Source organism: Tamandua tetradactyla, chromosome 4 (assembly GCF_023851605.1).
Source record: "Tamandua tetradactyla isolate mTamTet1 chromosome 4, mTamTet1.pri, whole genome shotgun sequence".
Lineage (NCBI taxonomy): Eukaryota > Metazoa > Chordata > Mammalia > Pilosa > Myrmecophagidae > Tamandua > Tamandua tetradactyla.
Window position 1 is genome coordinate 178612123 of NC_135330.1, and position 19068 is coordinate 178631190.

Here is a 19068-nt window from a genome sequence, read left to right on the forward strand (position 1 = left end):
CCAAATGAGCAAATACGCCAACATATATTACACCATATATGTTTTTTAAATGAAAGGTTTTAAATAAAGGCTAATTATAAAAGCTGTTGTAATAATCACTAAAGAACACTTAGCAAATTAAGAATTCACCTATAGGTCTGTCATTCAAAGACTTCTACTGGTAAGATGTGTTTTTTTTTTCCCTATGCCATGGATTTATTTTTAACAAATTTGAAACAATATTGTATGTAAAACAAAGTTTCCAGACTTTTAAAAAATTTGATGTTGTTCATAAACATTTCCTGTTTTATATCATATTTGTAAACACTAATTATATATCTACTCATTATAAAAACAATATGATTTCAATGTAGAAACCTTGGAAAATGCAGGACAGTAAAAAGAAATAAACAAAAATCATCTCTATTTCCTCATCTTAGGCTGGTTGTATATCCACTTCTTCTTCTAAAAATGTAATTGGAGTTATTCTTTATACAGAACTTATATTTTGCTTGCTTTTAACTCTGCAGTTTCATTAAATTAATCCATCACATGGTGCGTGTTATTTAATTAATTATGCCATTCATTATTTCTTTTCGTGGCTGTCTTTGTAATTAAATCAACAATGAAAATCCTTGTTCATAAGTTTATAATTGGAAGTACAAGACTATAAATGGAAGCCCCAGTTCAAATGATATGAACATTTCAAAGCTTTATGCTACATAATCAAAAACTCCCAACAACTATGAGAATTTCTTTCTCATTCTAATTTAAACATTTTAAAAAATAAGTTTTCAAAAATGTGTTTATTTGCAATTTGGGTTTTCAATTTACTTTGTTTACCATTTATATTTTTTCTATCAACCATCCTCTTCAGTAATATACCAAGTTTTAAACAACTTAAAAAAATAAAGGCAACTTCCACTTACTGGAGATTCACTATATGCCAGCTGTCATCCTAGTGCTTTATTGAACCATCTCTAATTATATCAACAATTGAGGTAAACAGATATTACCTATTATCTTAATTTTGAAAACACCATCTAATGATGATAAAACTGCTGCTCAAAGATTAAGTGACTTGTCCAAAGTTACCTGCTAAAAAGTGTTTGAACCAGCGCTCCTACCTAAGCCTGAACAATCCAAGGCCTGAGTAAGTTTTCATTACAAAGTTAAGTTTCTCCTACAAGAGAAATGACTCACGTCCATTATATGGAAATCACACCCACACACACATTATCAAAAACCAAAGCAACAAATCACCTAAATCTTTGCATCGTTTTAACAATGAGGGAACATCATTTCCAACATGTCTTTATACATATTAGAAGGATAGCGAGATGGATGGATGAGCAAGATGGATGGGTGACTGGTTGGATGGGTCAGTAGATTAAATGAAAAAAATCTACGAAAATGAAATTATACAACACATATTTTAAGTAATACTTGATCCTGACAAAAGCTTAATTTTACTTACCCTAGTTATCCTACAAAAAGGTTTAGTATTTGTGTAAATAAACTTCTATACATTTTCTCTATTATTTTTACCAAAACTTGAAACAACAAGCAATTATCACATTTATTTTCTTGTAATTTTTTTTTTGTAGTTTGTCATTCTAGCATTTGACTCTCTAAATCATAAAGAGTGTATTTGGACAAATTATCTGAAATACAAAACTTAATTTATCTTTCTTCTAAAAAACTAAATTAGTCAGCTTGTGACATATAATGAGTGATTCTTCCTTTTCCTCACTCCTTTGTATCATTTGCCGTGTGTAATTTATGTTACAGGCTTATTTTAACATGCTCTCCCTCCTTGTAATGAAATTCGTATTTATACTATCTAAAATAAATAATCTTACAGAAAGGTAAAGTGTTATACAATCATTACATACTTAAAGAAAAAAATGCTCTTTTAAGTGACATGTTTCTGAACCTCAAGTATTATGATTATGTTGTGTTTGTGAAAAACAAAATATAGTTGCACAAACCAAGTTTGTTGCCAGTTTGGTTCTGAATGTTGGGCATAGATGTAAAGAGGAAATAACATAAAAAGAAATTCTGTACCAGCAAGAATAACAAGTATTAACACTATAAGAACTATAATGATAACAGAGTAGCACACTTATTGGCAGAAATTTGGGTCCCAGTTGTCCACTGATACCCTAAATCATTGATTTGGAGGAGGTGGATGTGTCCGCCCTCCTGGTGACAAGCACTTCAGAATCATCTGGGGACTTTTAAAATTTTTAACAAGAAATGCTCTAATGCACACTTCTCTGTCACAGTTCCCCACCTGCTCCCTGCAGGGCCTCTGCTACTGATTCAAATTTGTCATTCTCCTTTCCTCATTATTTGGGTCCAGACATTGTGATTTTATCACCCATGATTGTAATAACTCCAACAATGATAGTTTACATTGACAAAAAGAAGCATTCACAGTGACTACGATAAAAAAGAAAGTGACTACTTTTAATTTTTTTAAAATCTTACTTGAGTTTCATTTGCTTCATTCTTCTAAGTATTCATTTATGAAGATCATTATATTACTTCTCAAGTAGTTAAACTGGATTTATCAAAAAACATGACATGACACAATTGTGATTTATCTTCATTTGCACTTATATGTGATGAAGAAATTGCTTGATTTGCTGTTTGGTAGCTTAATAAGATACAGTATTAGCTGGTGAAAATCTCTTGAAATATAGGCTCAAGTTACTTACAGAAAAGCAAGCTGTGTCTAAAGAGACAGGCATGGGGACTTTTCAGAGATACAAAGAATGATCTACCTGTGTATTGCAACATTTTCAGTTTCTAAATCATGATGTGTTTATTGTTATATTGTGCTTGAATCAAAGCATTTAAAGAATGCTTTTTTTCTACCAGACTCTAAGATAATTATTTGCATACTTTTAGTTCAAATTGACAGTGACATGGTAAGTGGCTGGATTTGTCAAAGTAGCAGTGAACAGAGGGGAAAACCTTTAAGTATGCCAATTCATCCTGATTTATTGTTTTATTTCAGCATGCTGACATTGGATATTGGAATATTAGACATCTTTGGTTTCGAAGAATTTCAAAAGAATGAATTTGAACAAGTAAGTAGACTTTCTTTTGAATTGTAAACTTTAATGTTTTTCATATATTCTTTTTTATTCAATAAAGACTAATGGTGTAATTACATACAAATATGGTATTAAAATAAATACTTTGTAGGCATATTTTCATATTAATATCCCTGGTTGGTTGAACTTTATGTGGTCACCTGTATGTGGTCTTATAAACAATTAGAATCATCATTTTTTAAAAAGCAAAGACACTTGTTTTAAAAGATAATGTTAGATGAAGACCTGAGCTGTGCTTATGGAAATCCATTTCAGCTAGGTCAGAGAATGGGAGGAGAACATATGGATTTGAGATCAGAACAAAGTCCTCAGAAGCCATAGCCAAAAGTGAGAATGGAAATACTCTATTATGCTAACTGCTGTGATTTGTAGATTCCCCTCTATGGGACACTCATATAAATTTACTACTGGAATCTCGTAAGAATACATTTAAGATGTGTCGAATATTTTTAATCCATTTATAATTTAAAACATTGAGAAAAGCCCCGAATCATTTAGATATACTAATAGCATCATATGAATAGTTTTATCGAATTAAGCATACCTAAAAATTAAGTGTTAAAGAAGAGATTAGAAATAGAACTTGCATTAGTATACAGGAAAGGAAAAGTAAACTAGTAACAAGATATGAGTTAAAAAATAGAAAATCAAGTGGCATTATAATATATGAAGAATTAAAACTGCATAGTATCTAGGGAGAATTTATAAGAATCACATAACATATTTAGCTTTATCTTTTAGGGGAGATAATGTGGTGGTTAATGGTATTGGATAAGAAAATAAATAAAATTATGTTTGAAAACCAATCTTGTGACTTTTACCAGCAGGAGTTTTCTTGGCCAAAATGAAGAATCATATGAGCCTTGGTTTCCCCATTTGTAAAATGGGAATAACGAGACACCTTATAGAGTTTTGAGGCTAAATAAAATCATATCTATAAACATTCTGGCATAGTTAACGAGCACATCGTACATATTTAAGAAATGGTGGGTAGCTGCTGCTACTGTTGTAAACGGGAACCTTTTACTTTGGAACCTTTAAAATTCAGCCAGATTTATTTCTAGAAAAGTGGTACATCATCTTGTGGGTAGCTCCTAAATCATGCTGACTCACAAAATTCAGGGTGGAGACTTTTTTACGAAAACCACCCTCATGTACCCTCCGCTGTCATAGTCCCCCACACTCTGCCTGCAGAATCAGTGTTAAGGCCATTGCTTCTGACTCAGGTTTGTCATTCTCCTTTCCTCACTCATAGATGAGTCTTCTTGTGCCAAACCTCACAGAAAGACCAGTTTGAAACAAGATGAAGGGTGCCACAGATTTCTTTTCCTTTCATGCTTTTGTGCCCATGGATTGATGGAAAAGGGTGGACTGTGGGTTTTTGTTTATTTTTCTGTAAGTAAAATAGTGATAAACACAAGAAAGAAGGTAGTTAAAAGAGAGACCAATAACACATACAAGATAAGCAGGTCTACAGGCTGCGTTGTAGGTATTCCTTGGCTCAGATGTTCGAATGTGGCTTGGTAGTGCTTTTGATTTCTTGCGTTTTTACCTTAGAAAACAAGCAAGTTTGCATGGTGGTAATGTGACTCATCTGTCTCTCCACCTCCTGGTATGTGACCTGTAGAAACCACAGGTGCAGTGATGTTGTGACAAGTCCTCTGCTAGGAGATATGCCTCCCAACCTCCTATGCCACATCCAGATACATTTACCTATTGAAGCTCTAACAGATAATATGTCCCCCACAACTTTATTTAACTTAGGCAATCGCTTAGAGATTATTTTAATTCTTGCTTCAGTCCCTGTGTATTTTTAAGCCACAAGAAATATACAAGAGTTTTTACTAATAATTATTAATCCTGTAAACTGGACACAGTTTTTCATTTTGTAAACTTTTATTTCTTTGGCTTCTCAGGGAAAATCACGATTGTCACCCAATTTCAAAGGCTGCCCCCTATCTTATTAAGGTTGTGTACTGTGACAAATATTAATGACAAGGACTGCGTGAGGCATTTATAAAATTTCCTTATAAGGCAAACTTATTTCACTACAGTTATATAAATCTTGTATTGTTCTTTCTACCAAATATTTTATTGATATATTTTAGAATATATTCACATCTTGGGATTTTGTTATGCAACAGAGAATAAATTTTTTTTCAAATCTAAAGATTGGGTCCTATTAAATACCAAAGGCTAGTTTTAGGCATTTATGCATAAACTCTCAAGAATGAGTCTGAAACATAAATTATGAAAAAAAAAAGAAATATATATTTTTTAAATATCTTTCTCTTAGCAGCTTTGCCTTGCGGTTGAGTAAAATAGCAACCAGGAGTCATTTAGAAGTATGAAATCCTATCTTACACTGGATTTGGCAAATCTCTAAATTTGCATGTGAGCTTTTTTCTCAAGGCCACTGGTTTGAATAATACAATTCTAGATTCCTGAGTGGCTGACAGAATGTGAACCTCCTCATTTTTTATTTCATAGCCAACTTCCAACAAAACACTTAACAAATAATGCTGTATTCAGAATCAAATGCAATTAATTTAGTGCTTTTCTGAGTATTTGTTTTTTTCTGTCTTGGGCTTATTGACCAATCTACAGACTATTCAATAGAATGTCAATTCCTGCAGAGTTGAAATTGTGTCTAGTACATTCTGTAGTATATAACAGAAGTTTAACAAACGTCGTTCAATTGAATTTTTTTCCATACAAAAGTACCAAGTCCCTATAATACCATCTGGTTTTTCTAAGTGGTGACTTCGGATCACTGAATCAAAAGCATAGTTATTCACTCCACCCAACATTTACCTATTTAAATGGAATTCATTTAGCACCCAAAATAGTCTATGCTCTTTGTTAAATGCTGCATACACCAAATTGAATAATGCTCCCCGACTTCAAAAAGATCTTCATAATGAAGTAGAGGAGCTAATAATATACAGGTGCTAAAAGTAACTATAGAAAGACCTATTGGCTTTTATGGATGAAGAGAGCCTAATTTGCCTTTGGGGGTTCAGGAAAAACTTCCATAGAGTCGTCCAACTGACCTGAGTTGAGTATTAAAAATTTAACAAGAGTAAAGGGGAAAGTATGATTCAGGATGTCTGACAGTGGGACAAATTTTGGAAAGAGCTCAGCTATAAGGAATTTTTTCTTGTACAAATAGCTCAGCTATAAGAAATTCTATGATTTGAGACTGAAAAAACTATGTATAAATACAGGAACCCAGATCACTGAAAGTTTTGTATACCATAGCAGAGAGCTTGGATTTTGTTCTGCAGGTGATGGGGAAACACTAAAAAATGTTAAATATGGCAGCATTATGGTCTTACTTGCATTTTTTATGGACCATTGTGGTGACTATAGGAAGGATAGATTTAAAGTAGACAAGCCTAGAGGGAGCTCTAATAGGTCAGGCCTGAAGAAAGGAGAGATGTTGTTCTTGGGAACTAGCAATAGACAGAACAGAATAGAACATGTTTTAAACTGAAATTTTAATGAACAATAAACTGATAAGAAAAAAAATTTCATAGTGAATTTCCTAATGGTCTTCTTGCTCAGTAATAAATTTTTGCATTTCTTCATAATTGTTTTCCATAAAAAGAGCCTAATAATTAGAATAAGGACAATTTGACCAGATATTAGGGAGTTTTCCAAAACATCAGCATCTGCAAACTAGTTATCCTCAAGTATTTCTAAAAGATTGAATGGATGCTTATGATAGTCTTAAAAGAGAATTTGTTTCAACCTATAGGAAATGTTAATCCAGTTTTTTCCCCACTTTGTATGAGTCACCACTATTCAAAACTATTTAAAATATAATAAAGATCATTTTTAGTGCTAAACACATAGTAGATATCCAATGGATAAGGGCAAACTAAGTAACTTGAGGATCAAAGTATAATTTGGAGACAAATCTATCCTTCTCATTAATTAATATGTTATCATTATGCTCTGTTGTGTAATAGCTCAATTTCACAAACTTATATCCTTTATTATGTAGAGTTTATCTCTAGCACTGTAAAATTGTTTTGAAAAGTATTGAAGGAACAAAAAATATATATATATTGAAGGAAATGCCTCTACAATCTACTCCCTAGCATTTAAAGCATTTACCAGTCAGTGAATTCCAAGTACATAATGCTTGAAAAATAGAATAATAATAAACAAGGCAAGGATACCTTCTTACACATTGCAATGTCAATGATGTAACAAAAGAGAAGGCAATAAAAGCATAGAAAATGGAAAGGGCAAGTAAAAATATTTGTTTCTTTGTATGATTATCTATCTAGAAAATCCCAAAAGAATGAGTTAAAAAAGTTCAACAATGAGAAAACGGGATAAAGTAGCACATTATGTAACAAGCATGCAAAAACCAGAAACTTTTACATATGAAAAAATAACTTGTTAGATGATGTAATGGGAGGAAAATAGCATTACATTAGCCAATATAAGTAAATAACCTATGTGAGGGAAACTATAAAATGTTTCTGGAAGTCACAGAAGCTGAATTAAACTAATGGAGAGACATAGTGCATTGTTAGATTGGAAGATCTAAGAATATCATAAAGATGCTGAAGCTCCCTGAATTAACTTACAAATTTAACTTGATGCAATCCCAGTACAAAGGAATGAAAGAGGAATGATAGATTTAGAACAGTTTTGTAGCTCCTAATAGTAATCAGCCTAGGCATTGAACTATCATTGACGCTAACATTAGAGAAAGAGGGACAACATACACAGCACACCTATCAGGTGTTCTTACAAAGAAAGAAAGAGAGAAAGGAGAGAAGCAAGGAAGGAAAGAAGGGAGGGAGAAAGGAAGGTAATCTGAATATAACGATATATCTGAAAATAACTGATAATTGACAAGAAACAAGAATAGAGGAGCATGGTAAAATTAACTGTGGGAATATACCCTGCATAATCCAGAATCTGGTAAACTGCATAGGACAGACTATCTGATTTCTTCAAAATATAAAATACAGGAGAAAAAATGCAAAGAAAGGAGAATGTCCTGTGAATTAAAAGAGATCCAAGAGATTTATAAAACAATTAAAGTTACAGAAATTGTTTGGATGCTACTTTGTAAAACTAAGTATAAAAAAATTTGAAATAATTGAGGCAATATTAAATCTGGATATTTGATGAAAGTAAGAAATTTTTGTTGACTGTATTTTCTATGATCAAGCTTCTGTGAATGTGACTTTTTTAAAAGTCCTTATATTTTATAGAATTATATTAAAATATTTCTTGATGAAATGACATAATATTTGGGAATTGCCTTAAACCCAATTTTGAGGATGCTAGGGAAATGGATGTGGCTATGCATGAATCTGAATTGGCTGTGAGTTAATATTTGCTGATAATTATTGAAATTGATTGTTATTTATATGGAAGTTCACTAAATTATTCTCTTCATTTTCATTTAAAATTATCCATAATATTTTGTTTATAAATATGTGAGAAAATTTTGAAATAATTTTGAGATAATTTTGAGATAAAATTAATAACTTCATTAATTTTAATGAAGGCTAGAATTTTTTCTTCTCTGAACATGTAATGTAAGGCTCTGCATACTGCAAATTTGACCCAAAGGCACAAAAAGTTATGTAGTAGAAACAAACGATTTAATAAACAATAACTTCCCTGAAATTATGGACTAGATGTCTCATATGCAAATCTTTAAAATGAAAATCTTGAACCTATGAAGTGAAGTAAAATTAGATGCCAACAAACTGCTGTAAGAATTTAGAGAATTTGGAATGAAAACAAATTTGTTCACCGCAAAAGCTGCTGTCACAGAGGATAAAATTTTGATATACAGGATCTCTGTACAAGCCAGACTTCATCTAAGCTGATTTCATAGGCGTTGTTAAGATGCGGAACCTTTCCGTGTCTACAGGCTATTTTCTGACAAGTGAGATTTATTGGAAACCCAGGCCCACCATAACTTGGCCAGGCCTGGGCTAGCCATTCAAATATTGGGAAAAACACAGATATCTTAACTTCTAAAGTTTTATAAAATAATATGCATAATTTGACAGTCTCTACCCTAACAAATACTCCAGCACCCTTAATTGTGAAGTCATTGTCCTGGATACATAGGAAGGTAAATCAAATAGTAATAACTCTTCTTAATCAAACTTTTATCATGTATTATTCACATGGATTATCCCATTTTACTAGTGATATAGCTCTATAAGAGCATACATGAGCAGTACCTAGAAAGACCTATTTTTCTTCTTTGTTTGCATCTGGCTAGTTTGTGGTTCATTCATTCAACAAACATTTCTTGTGTATGTACCAAGTCCTAGACACTGTTCAAGGGTTATACAGATAGTGTAGTGTTGTAGATATAGGGCAGATGAAAGAAGGATTGGGGGGAAAAAACGAAGGATTGGGAAAGCCTTAATGAGGAAAATATTACTATTACTATTATAATAGTAATATTATATTGCAATTTTTATCCTAAATACAACAGGATCCATGCAGTTTATAATCACAGTGTATCTTCTAATACCTAATAGATCTCAGTCTATTGACCAATTGGCAAATCTATTAATATAATAACATTTTTTATTGCAAAAGCTAAAATATAGACTCCAAAGTCATACCTATATTGACTATCTAGCTTTATCTTAAAGCATTTTCTGTGTCATGTATATCTTTTTCATCAATGATTTTGAATTATCATAACTCATTTAGGAACTTATCAAGCAGTTGATCACATGCTGTAAGAAAAATCTGAATAAGGCTGAATTTATTTTCCTTACATAGCAGAATTTTAGGACATTGTGTCTATAGAAAAGTAGCACGATAATTCGAGATGCTGTAGCTATGCATTTCTTACAATAATATTGGATTAATATGTTTAAAAAAATTTTAGGGTTATAAGTCTCCCTAATGTAATACTTTCTAAAAATTTGTGTTAAGGAATGAAAAACTTGTTTAGGGTAAGTAATTAACATTTTGAACATATAAACCATATATATAATCACATATTTTCCTCAAAATCTATTTGAGTTGAACAGTACACCATTTTGAGCTGAACAGAGCAAAGCTAATTTAAGTAACTCAAACTAGAGCCCCCAGAACCAAGATCTAAATCCAGGTCTGATGACCTGGTGACCTGTTTCATTTCTAGTTCCTAAGGTTCTTTTATTGCTAGTGTGTTATTCATAGTTCTCTAGAGAAACAGAACCAACAGGAGAGGTCTGTAAAGATGGGATTTATAAAGGTATCTCATAAAACCATGGGAATGGAAGAGTCCATAATCCGTAAGGCAGGCTATTAAGCTGTTTGCCCTGATGAAGGGTCTGGAAGAACTCCATAGGAGAGGCTCTCTTTGCCCTTAAAAGCCTCCAACTGATTGGATTATCTTATGTGCGAGGCATCGCAGATATAATCAACCACAGATGCAATCACTGACTGATGATTTAATACACCAGCCCTCCAGTTTATCAGCCAGTCAGGAAATGTCCTTGCAGCAATTGTCAGGCCAGTGCTTGCCTGACCAGACAACTGGGTATCATCATTTGGCAAGTTGACACCAGGACCTAATCATGACAACTTGACTTATATCTTTATTACTGGTATACATTTTTAAACTTTAACTGCCATCCCTTCATAATTATATTTGTTTTTATTTCTCCCAGCACACCACATTTTTATTCTGCATATGATTATGTGTACAAACAATAAATTTTTAATAAATTTTGTGTAACAAGTACTATTTCTGTAGTGACATTTTCACCAAAGCCGTTTCATGTAAGTAAATAAATTAGAGAATGCAGGTTCTTCTTCTTCAGGATAGAGTGCCAGTATGATGAAAAGTAGATGTTACAAAACATCATAAAATGAATTACTGCATTTGATTACATATATCAGGTCACCTTAGAGACAAGGGAGTTGCTTTATTTTTATGACTACTGATCAGGAAGAAGCTCCAGTTTACAGTAGTGCCTATCCAGATGTAAAACCCTAAATGGGAAAACTAAGAATACAGCTGCATATAGTTTTCTGCTGCTTACTAATGGCTATGATATCTTGAGCCCCTGTGAGTCAGGTGTTTTCCTGTATGAGCTCTAACTTCTGTAGTAACCCTCTCAGAAAGTTAAGGGGCCTTTAAGATGGAAGAAGTTTCAGACCCACACCGTCTACATCCAAAGCCAAGTACTCTGTGTGCCGCTGTGTCCTCGCTTTTCACCTTATGACCATGTCTCTAAGTAATCAGTTATTCAGTATCTCTAAGTTTTGCATTGAACTCTGGAAAATGACAACTATTTGGAAACAATTATCTTAGTAGAAATTACATATTAATTACTGTTTGGGATCTACATTAATAAGTTAATATGAGAAGAAGGCATACTGATTAAGTTGAACGTTTATTGCTGAAAAATGCATAATCATTTTTCTTGAAAAGTGATGGACAATATAATATATTGCCTGAAGCTTTAAAATAAAAGCATTTATTTTGACCCAAGATTATGTTACCAAATCCTGGGCATAGCTTCCATTTAAACTCAGGATGTGTTTTGTGTACAACTATCACACAAAATCTTTAAAACTACTTTTTCCATTTAATTTGTCTTGATGTTAGCATATTATTATATGAATTTGGCAATAAATTTGGTCAGTATGTGTATTGTTGGCTAACTCTTTGGACAATCCCTGAAGTCCCAAAATAGGGATTATTTACTTTAAAGAAAAACATATGCTTAAATTAAACTCATTAGAATGTTGGATTATTTTGCAAATCTATGTTGTTCTGAGTAACAGAATAGCTAAGAGAAATGTTGTAGAGAGTGAAAGTGTTTTGTCTGTAGAAAAACAACATCTTTGTGTATGCAAAATGACTGCTATTCATTTTTGCTTAGAATCTATTACATACACATACGTTTTTAAATATCAACAGAAAATCAAAGGAGGAAAAGATGTGGGAAGGAGAAAACAAAACAAAACAAGTAAGCAAACAAAAAATAATACCAAAAGACCAGGGTGCAGGAGGTAGGAAAAGTGCATGGTACATGATAGGTGCTCCCTACATATTTGTTGGCAAAGGGTCCTGATATAGGACCTTGGTAAGGGAAACAACTGTAAAGCACCGTAGTCCTCTATTTTTATAATAAAGGCAGATTATTGACAAAAATAGTACCCTCTAATTATCAAGTTAAAATGGATAGTACAAGAACAAAATAAAAATGACTTTTCCCCCAAAAAGGAAGGCAAAGAAGAAAGGCAACTACAATAAAATGCAAAGAAGGTAAAATAAATTATGTAATTTAAAAACTGAAATAATTATGAGAGATGTTTCTCTTCTCATCAACCCCCTTCCACCATTTTATAGATAGAGATGAAAATCAGGATAATCGATTTGCTGGAATAGCTGACAGGTAGCAGTCTGTTGAACCCTGAGACATTCTTTGGAAAAGTTGGAAGTTCGCAGTCCATCATGGCTCATTAAGTCCCTGGGAAGTCCTGCAGAAAAGAAACCTCTAGTTTAATTCACATCAATGTTTGCCCAATTTGCTTTTATTCATTTCATGTGTTTTAGACCATATATCTTGGCATCTCATAAAATAAGCATTCTTTGACATTTGAGAATGCCAGATTATCTGACATGTAAAATAAATTCTGTTCATAAGTAGAATAGATATATATCAATGAATGTGTTTTGTACTCTATCATCTGTCTCAGCGTGTGTTCAGCCATGCCTACATATTAGAATCACCTGAAAAGCTTTTGAAATCCGTCCATGTCTGGGCCCTACTCTCATTTAATTGGTTTGGGGTCAGGCCCAAACATCGGCCTTTTTAAAAGGTTCTCCAGTTACTTCTAATATGCAAATAGGATCGAGAATCACTGTCTAATGCCAGGGACTCCACCTTCAACTGGAGTCAGCTTTAATTAATCTCCTGCTTCAACTCTGTGATGTACGTGTCATGCTCTATTATATTTTTGCTTTAGAAATATTTCACTGAGTAATAAAAATAAAGGGAGAACAGTTGGTGATAATTTACTTAAGAAATTAGGTTTGTCATTAATACAAATGATAGGCCATCTGGATAAGCAATAACGTTCTGTTACTAAAGAGTGTTTTCAAGGGGTGCATAAGTTTTATTATTAAACTAGTTAGCAATGGCCCTTATGTACAAAGCATGTATTTTAATTAGAGAATGGTGCGTGCTAATTAAGCAGTTGCTTAATTATTCATAAGCATTTGTGAATGTTCATCTTTCACCCATATTCAAACCTACTCTGATGAATACCTGGAGATCTTTTGGAAGCTCAAGCACAATTCTGATGGGCAGAATTAAAAGGAAAATTAATGATTGCTTTGTGTTGAACTTAATGATCTTCTCAATTATTGATGTAGACTTATGCTTCTAGATTCATAAACAACTTTACTTTACAATCTTCATTTTGTCTTTCTCTGATTGTGTTTATCTCACACCCACAAATGGACACAGAGCCAATTCACCGAAAATAAATCAAGAATAAGGAGGCTTTGGCCATTATTTTGGTCACAGAAATTGGTGGGATACATGTTTGGGATTTTCAACTTAATTATTTCCCATAGCTACATATACTGGCAGTTTTGAAATTCATCCTACGTTACTTCTCCATAATTTAATTTGGTTCAAATTGTAAGTGCTTTGAACTATTTAGAATCGGGGAAAAGAAAACTTTTTGGTAAAAATTTTTGATGTACACATACTTCAAAATGATTTTGAATAACATTCTAATTTGAACTGCATATGTTCCCAGTGAATCACTTTACCACTCAGTTTTGGTCTCTCCTGTTAGAAATACAAATATATATTTAGTTCCAGCAAGTACCACTGCAATTAGAGCTATAAGGTAAAAATCAGTTTATAGGCTATTCAGTTTCATACATCAAGCTGAAATTATCCTTGTGGAATTTTAATAAATTAATTTCATTTTTTTCTTCAGAATACAAAGAACATGATGTACATTCAAAGATTCAGAGACATTATAAGCATTACCCCATGTTACAAAAGCTGACTACCATATGGGATTGCTGTTTAAAACTTTTAATATTTCATATAGAGAAGGTATATGCTTTATGAATCATTTCTACCAAGAGAATAAAATCTGGATTACACATCTAGAGGCACAGACCAAATCCCTTTTCTGCTAGCCAAAGTTTGGCAGATTGATTAAGACTATCCTGGAAAAGAGAAAAAAAAGTGATGTCCTCTGACTCATTCCAGCTCATCCTATGTGCCATGGCTTTGTCTACATTCACAATTAGTTTTACCATTTTGACTGAGCTGACTGAATGATTCAGTGAAACCAATATTCAATTAAGTATTAGTTAAAATTACTGATTAAAATATCTATCATCTATAATGAAAATGCTCAAGCCAGTCAAAACACTGCAACTAGTTCTCTATGCAGCAATAATATGCAGTTCTATGCAGTGATAATATGCAGTAAGACCGATAAGAGCAAAGAGTTTAGTCAGATTTTCATCAAAAACATTTATTTTACCCTAGAGCCTATTCTGAATGCATGATGATGGGGACATATATTAAGTAAATTTAAGGTATCCAGGTCCATCTAAGTATTATCAATTAAAAAATTTCAAAATGAGGAGAGAAATAATTTCATATAATTTGGATATTCTTGCACAATACAGTCATTAGTATGTGTTTCTCCATCTTTTATGTGACTTCGTTCTATTGTTTCATGCATTAACAGACATCAATTTATTTTTCATGATTTCAACATTGGTTCCATGAGTGATCTCTTCCCTAAAATATATTACATTTATGCACACTTTTAAATCAAACTACTAAGGTTTGTGATCTATTAGGGTTTTCCTAAGGTACTGGCTGTGTACTTTTATTTTTCTTCCACTTGTTGGAGAAGTTGTAAGTTTAAAGAAAAGTCATGTAGAAAGTAGAGTTCCCATATATCCCTGCCCTCACAGTTCTTCCTATTATTAACATTTTGCGTTAGTGTGATCCCTTGTTACATTTGATGAAGCAATACTATTATAATTGTACTATTAACTCTAGTCCATAATTTACATTAGGGTTTACTGTTTGTGTTGTACAGTCCTATGATTTTTATCTATTTATTTTTATTCTGATAACAGTTAAATGCAGGTTGCTTTTCTCTTTCAACTTTCCAGACTCTTTCTTTGTCCTTGGCATTTGACAGTTTATCTACTGTTTGCCTTGGCATGGGTTTCTTTGAGTTTCCTGTTTGATATTCATTGGGATACTTGAATGTGTTTATTCATGTCTTCCATAAAGTAGAGGAAGATTTCTGTCACTATTTTTTGAATATTCATACTGCCCTTTCCTCTCTCTCTTCTCCTTCTGGGAGTCCCATGATATATATTTTAGTTTGCTTGATGTCCCACAGGTCTCTTAGATTGTATTCACTTTTTTTGTATGCTATATGCCCAGAGTCACATTTCATTCCTGTTCCATATGAATATCCCATTATTGCAGCACTATTTGTTGAAATTTTTTTGTTTGTTTTTTCTTTCTTTCTTTGCTTGTTTGTTTGTTTTGGGGGAAGTGCATGGGCTGGGAATCAAACCCTTGTCTTATGCATGGCAGGTGAGAAAGTTCTGTTAACGTTTATATATTTTTTTATATCTACTCTTTAACCCGAGCCATATCAATGTCTTGTTCACTGATTATTTCTTCTGTCAGCTCCAATCTACTATTGAAACCCTCTAGGGAACTTTTTATTTCCATTATTGTGGCCTTCAACTCATGTATTTCTGTTTGGTTCCTTTTTAAAATTCCCATTTCTTCACTGAAATTCTCATTTTGCTCATTCACTGTTTTCTTGATATGCTTTGGTTCTTTCTACATGTTTTCCTTTATCTCTAATATATTGATGATGATTTTTTGTAAAGTCTTTGTCCAAATGTTCAGTCTGGTCTTCTCCATTGATTGTTTCTGGATTTTTATCTTGTTTCTTGGCATGGGCTCTCATTTCCGGTTTCTTTGTTTGTCTTTTAGTCTTTTGTTGCACACTGTACATTTTAATATTTTGGTGTATTTATTCTGGGATTTAGTCCCTGAGTTGTCTGTACCTTACATCTGTATCCAACTAATAGTATGACAGAGATATCCTTGAGTGCCAGAAGGTAACAAAATAAATGCAAAAAAAATACCTCTCACAGTCTTTGCATTGTCTTAGCTTTGTGTGGTGATTTCCTTCAGAATTTTGTCCTCCCTATTAAACAGATAAGCCCCAGGTGAAAGAGAAATGCATTCTTTTCTTTTCTGAGCCTATGTCTTGTCCTTGGCCTGTGCTTGCTCACTGCCTGAGAAATTCTACTCTACTCCCTTTGAAACAGACTCCTCCTCCCCCTCCTGGCTGCTCTGTTGCATTTCTTAAAGCAGGTAATCCTTTGCACAGGCAGCTTTGACTTAATTGTTTCTTACACTGCTTTAGCTGTCTATAAACTGCTTTTGCCTGCAGGTAAATTTCTTGGAAGTTGAGCCAGAGTTGAGCTCTCTGGTTCAGTCTTTTAGTCTGCCATCTGTAGGCAGACTAAACACACATTTCAGTGTGTTTATAGAGGTTACCCTGCTCCCTCCAGAACAAGGTAAGAACCCACAGTATGAGTGTATGCAGGCTGCTACCACATCAGAGAAGCATTAGGGGAAGTGCCAGAGAGGGTGCCGCAAGCAGCTTCTAGAGTTTTTTTTTTAAGTGTGTTTTCTTGATTTGACACTTGCCTAGTTATTGCAACCCTTAAACTGTCTCCTGGTGTTATAAGGAAGATAGCAATGCCATTTTTTTTTTTGCTAATTTCAAAAGCTGTGGGTGAATGGCACCCCGGAGACTTTACACTATCATCTTGATTGACCAGAAACCTTAATATATTTTTAATAGCAAAAAGATTGAGAAATTACAATTTCATTTATTGTATAATCAAAGAGAATATTTCCCAATTATTCCATTCCATAAGTCATTTATTTTATATATATTTACTATAAATATTTTACCCCAAATTTTGACAATTTCTATCTGTTTCCTCTTCTTTCATAAAAAATACAAAATATTAAAGGATTCTAACCAATTATTAGATTGGGGAATATGTCAAAAATCTTATTTTTGAAGCAAAGTATAATCATTTTAATTTTTAAATTTTTCTTCTTTTGTGATTTTCATACATTTCTGTTTTCCCTTTCCAAATCCAGTGCTGCAAATTTGTGCACTGTGAAATAAGATAAACATAGAAACTAAGCATGAATATCTGGGTCTACTCTATTATTTATTTTGATGGAACAATCAAGAGAATGAATGTGCTATACTATACCAGTTCTAAGGAAGGAAGTATTTTATATGATATTTAAATACTGAATGTCATCCCTTGCTTTGCCAGCTATAATATGCAAGATTTATTGGTATGTATGTATTTCCCAATCATTTTGCCTTAGCTACAAAGAATATAAAGTTAGATGTCCTTAATGGTATGCTTTTACCTGAAGTAACTATATTTTTAATATTTTTATGTTTAGAGAATTGATATATTGTGCTTTAGAGAGTAACAGAGACTATAAATAAAGTGCCAGAAGGGATAATAATGATGTATGGAGGGTGGGGGCAGAGTGGGGACAAATGCAGTTTTAAATAGGGCAATCAGGAAGACATTTTTGCAAAAACAATGTAACATCTGTAAAAGGGCTAAAGGAATAAGTCACATGAGTATATGGATATCAGGGTGGAGTTGGAGAAGCATTCCAGACAGAAAGAATAGGGAGAGAAAAAAAGCTCTAAATTAGGAGAGTACCTGTTGCAAAAAAGGGAAACAGATATGACTGGAGCAGAGTGAAAGCGGGTAAGGGCGGTAGGAAAGAAGATCAGAGTAGAAACAAGGAGCCTCCTGTTGCCTACTGCATGAAGATACTTGTGAGTCAGTGTAAAGTTTTGCTTTTATTCTGAATGAGATGAGACTATTTCAGAGCGTTTTGAGCAGAGTGATATGATCTGATGGACCCTTTAACAGGGTCACTCTGGCTATTGTGTTAAGAATAGATTGTGTAGGCAATATCGAAGGAAGAACAGTTAAGAGACTGATGCAGTAATCCAGGTAATAGACTATAATATACTAAGAATTGAAAAGTGATCAGAATCTGGATATGTTTGAAGGTAGATCCATCCAGATTCTCTGATACCTCAGGAAAAAAGAACTGAGTCAGGCCTAACTTCAAGATTTTAGCCTGAATCAGTTGTAAGGATTAAGTTGTCATCATTTGAGATGGAAATAATGGCAGGAGGAGCAGATTTGGCTGAGGTCCTGGAGTTAGCTTTTGTGAACCTAAGGATGAAGATGCTTGTAAGCCATTCAAGCAGGGATGTCAAGATATCTCCATTTAAATGGGATGGCTGAATCCTCTCTAAGAGAGAGGTCTCAGGTAGAGATATACATGTGGATGTTGTGAGAATAGAGATGTACTTACAATCCTTAGGTGGGATAAGATGGAAATGGACATGGAGATGTCAAGTTATGCAGTCAGCTGTCCAGTTCTGGAGTTCACAGAAGTGGTCCAGGGTGGATATTTGAATTTGGATGTCATTAGCTCAGAGATGGGATGTTAATCTGTGAGACTAAAACAGATCACAAATGAAGTGAATATAGGTAGAGAAGAGGTGAAGCCCAAGGACTGAGCTCTGGCACTCTTCCAATATGAAGATGTCAATGATGAAGCAGAATCAGGAAAGGAGATAGACTGCATAGGAGGCCAAGAGACTGCAGTGTGTGGAAGACAGGTGAGAAAGTGTTCCAAGGAAGTGGGAGTAATCTTCTCTGTCAGATATTGGTGGGAGATCAAGAAAAAAATGAACATTAGATAGACAAATGCACAAATCACTTGTGACTTCCTTAGGAGCAATTTTGGTGGAGGAGTTGTGGCAAGAGTGTTACTGAAGTGGCTTCAAGTGACAATGATAGGAG

The 19068-nt window shown here is 33.4% G+C and overlaps 1 protein-coding gene across 8 annotated transcripts in view; it reads left to right on the forward strand.

The window, feature by feature from the left end:
- The window catches only part of MYO16 (myosin XVI), a 717568-nt gene that overhangs the window by 509830 nt on the left and 188670 nt on the right, over positions 1 to 19068 (forward strand). For all 8 annotated transcript variants that reach the window (XM_077158660.1, XM_077158661.1, XM_077158656.1 and 5 more), the window contains one exon: positions 3005 to 3077. In XM_077158660.1, coding sequence (XP_077014775.1) covers positions 3005 to 3077 — 73 coding nt within the window. The remainder of the gene's footprint in view (positions 1 to 3004; positions 3078 to 19068) is intronic.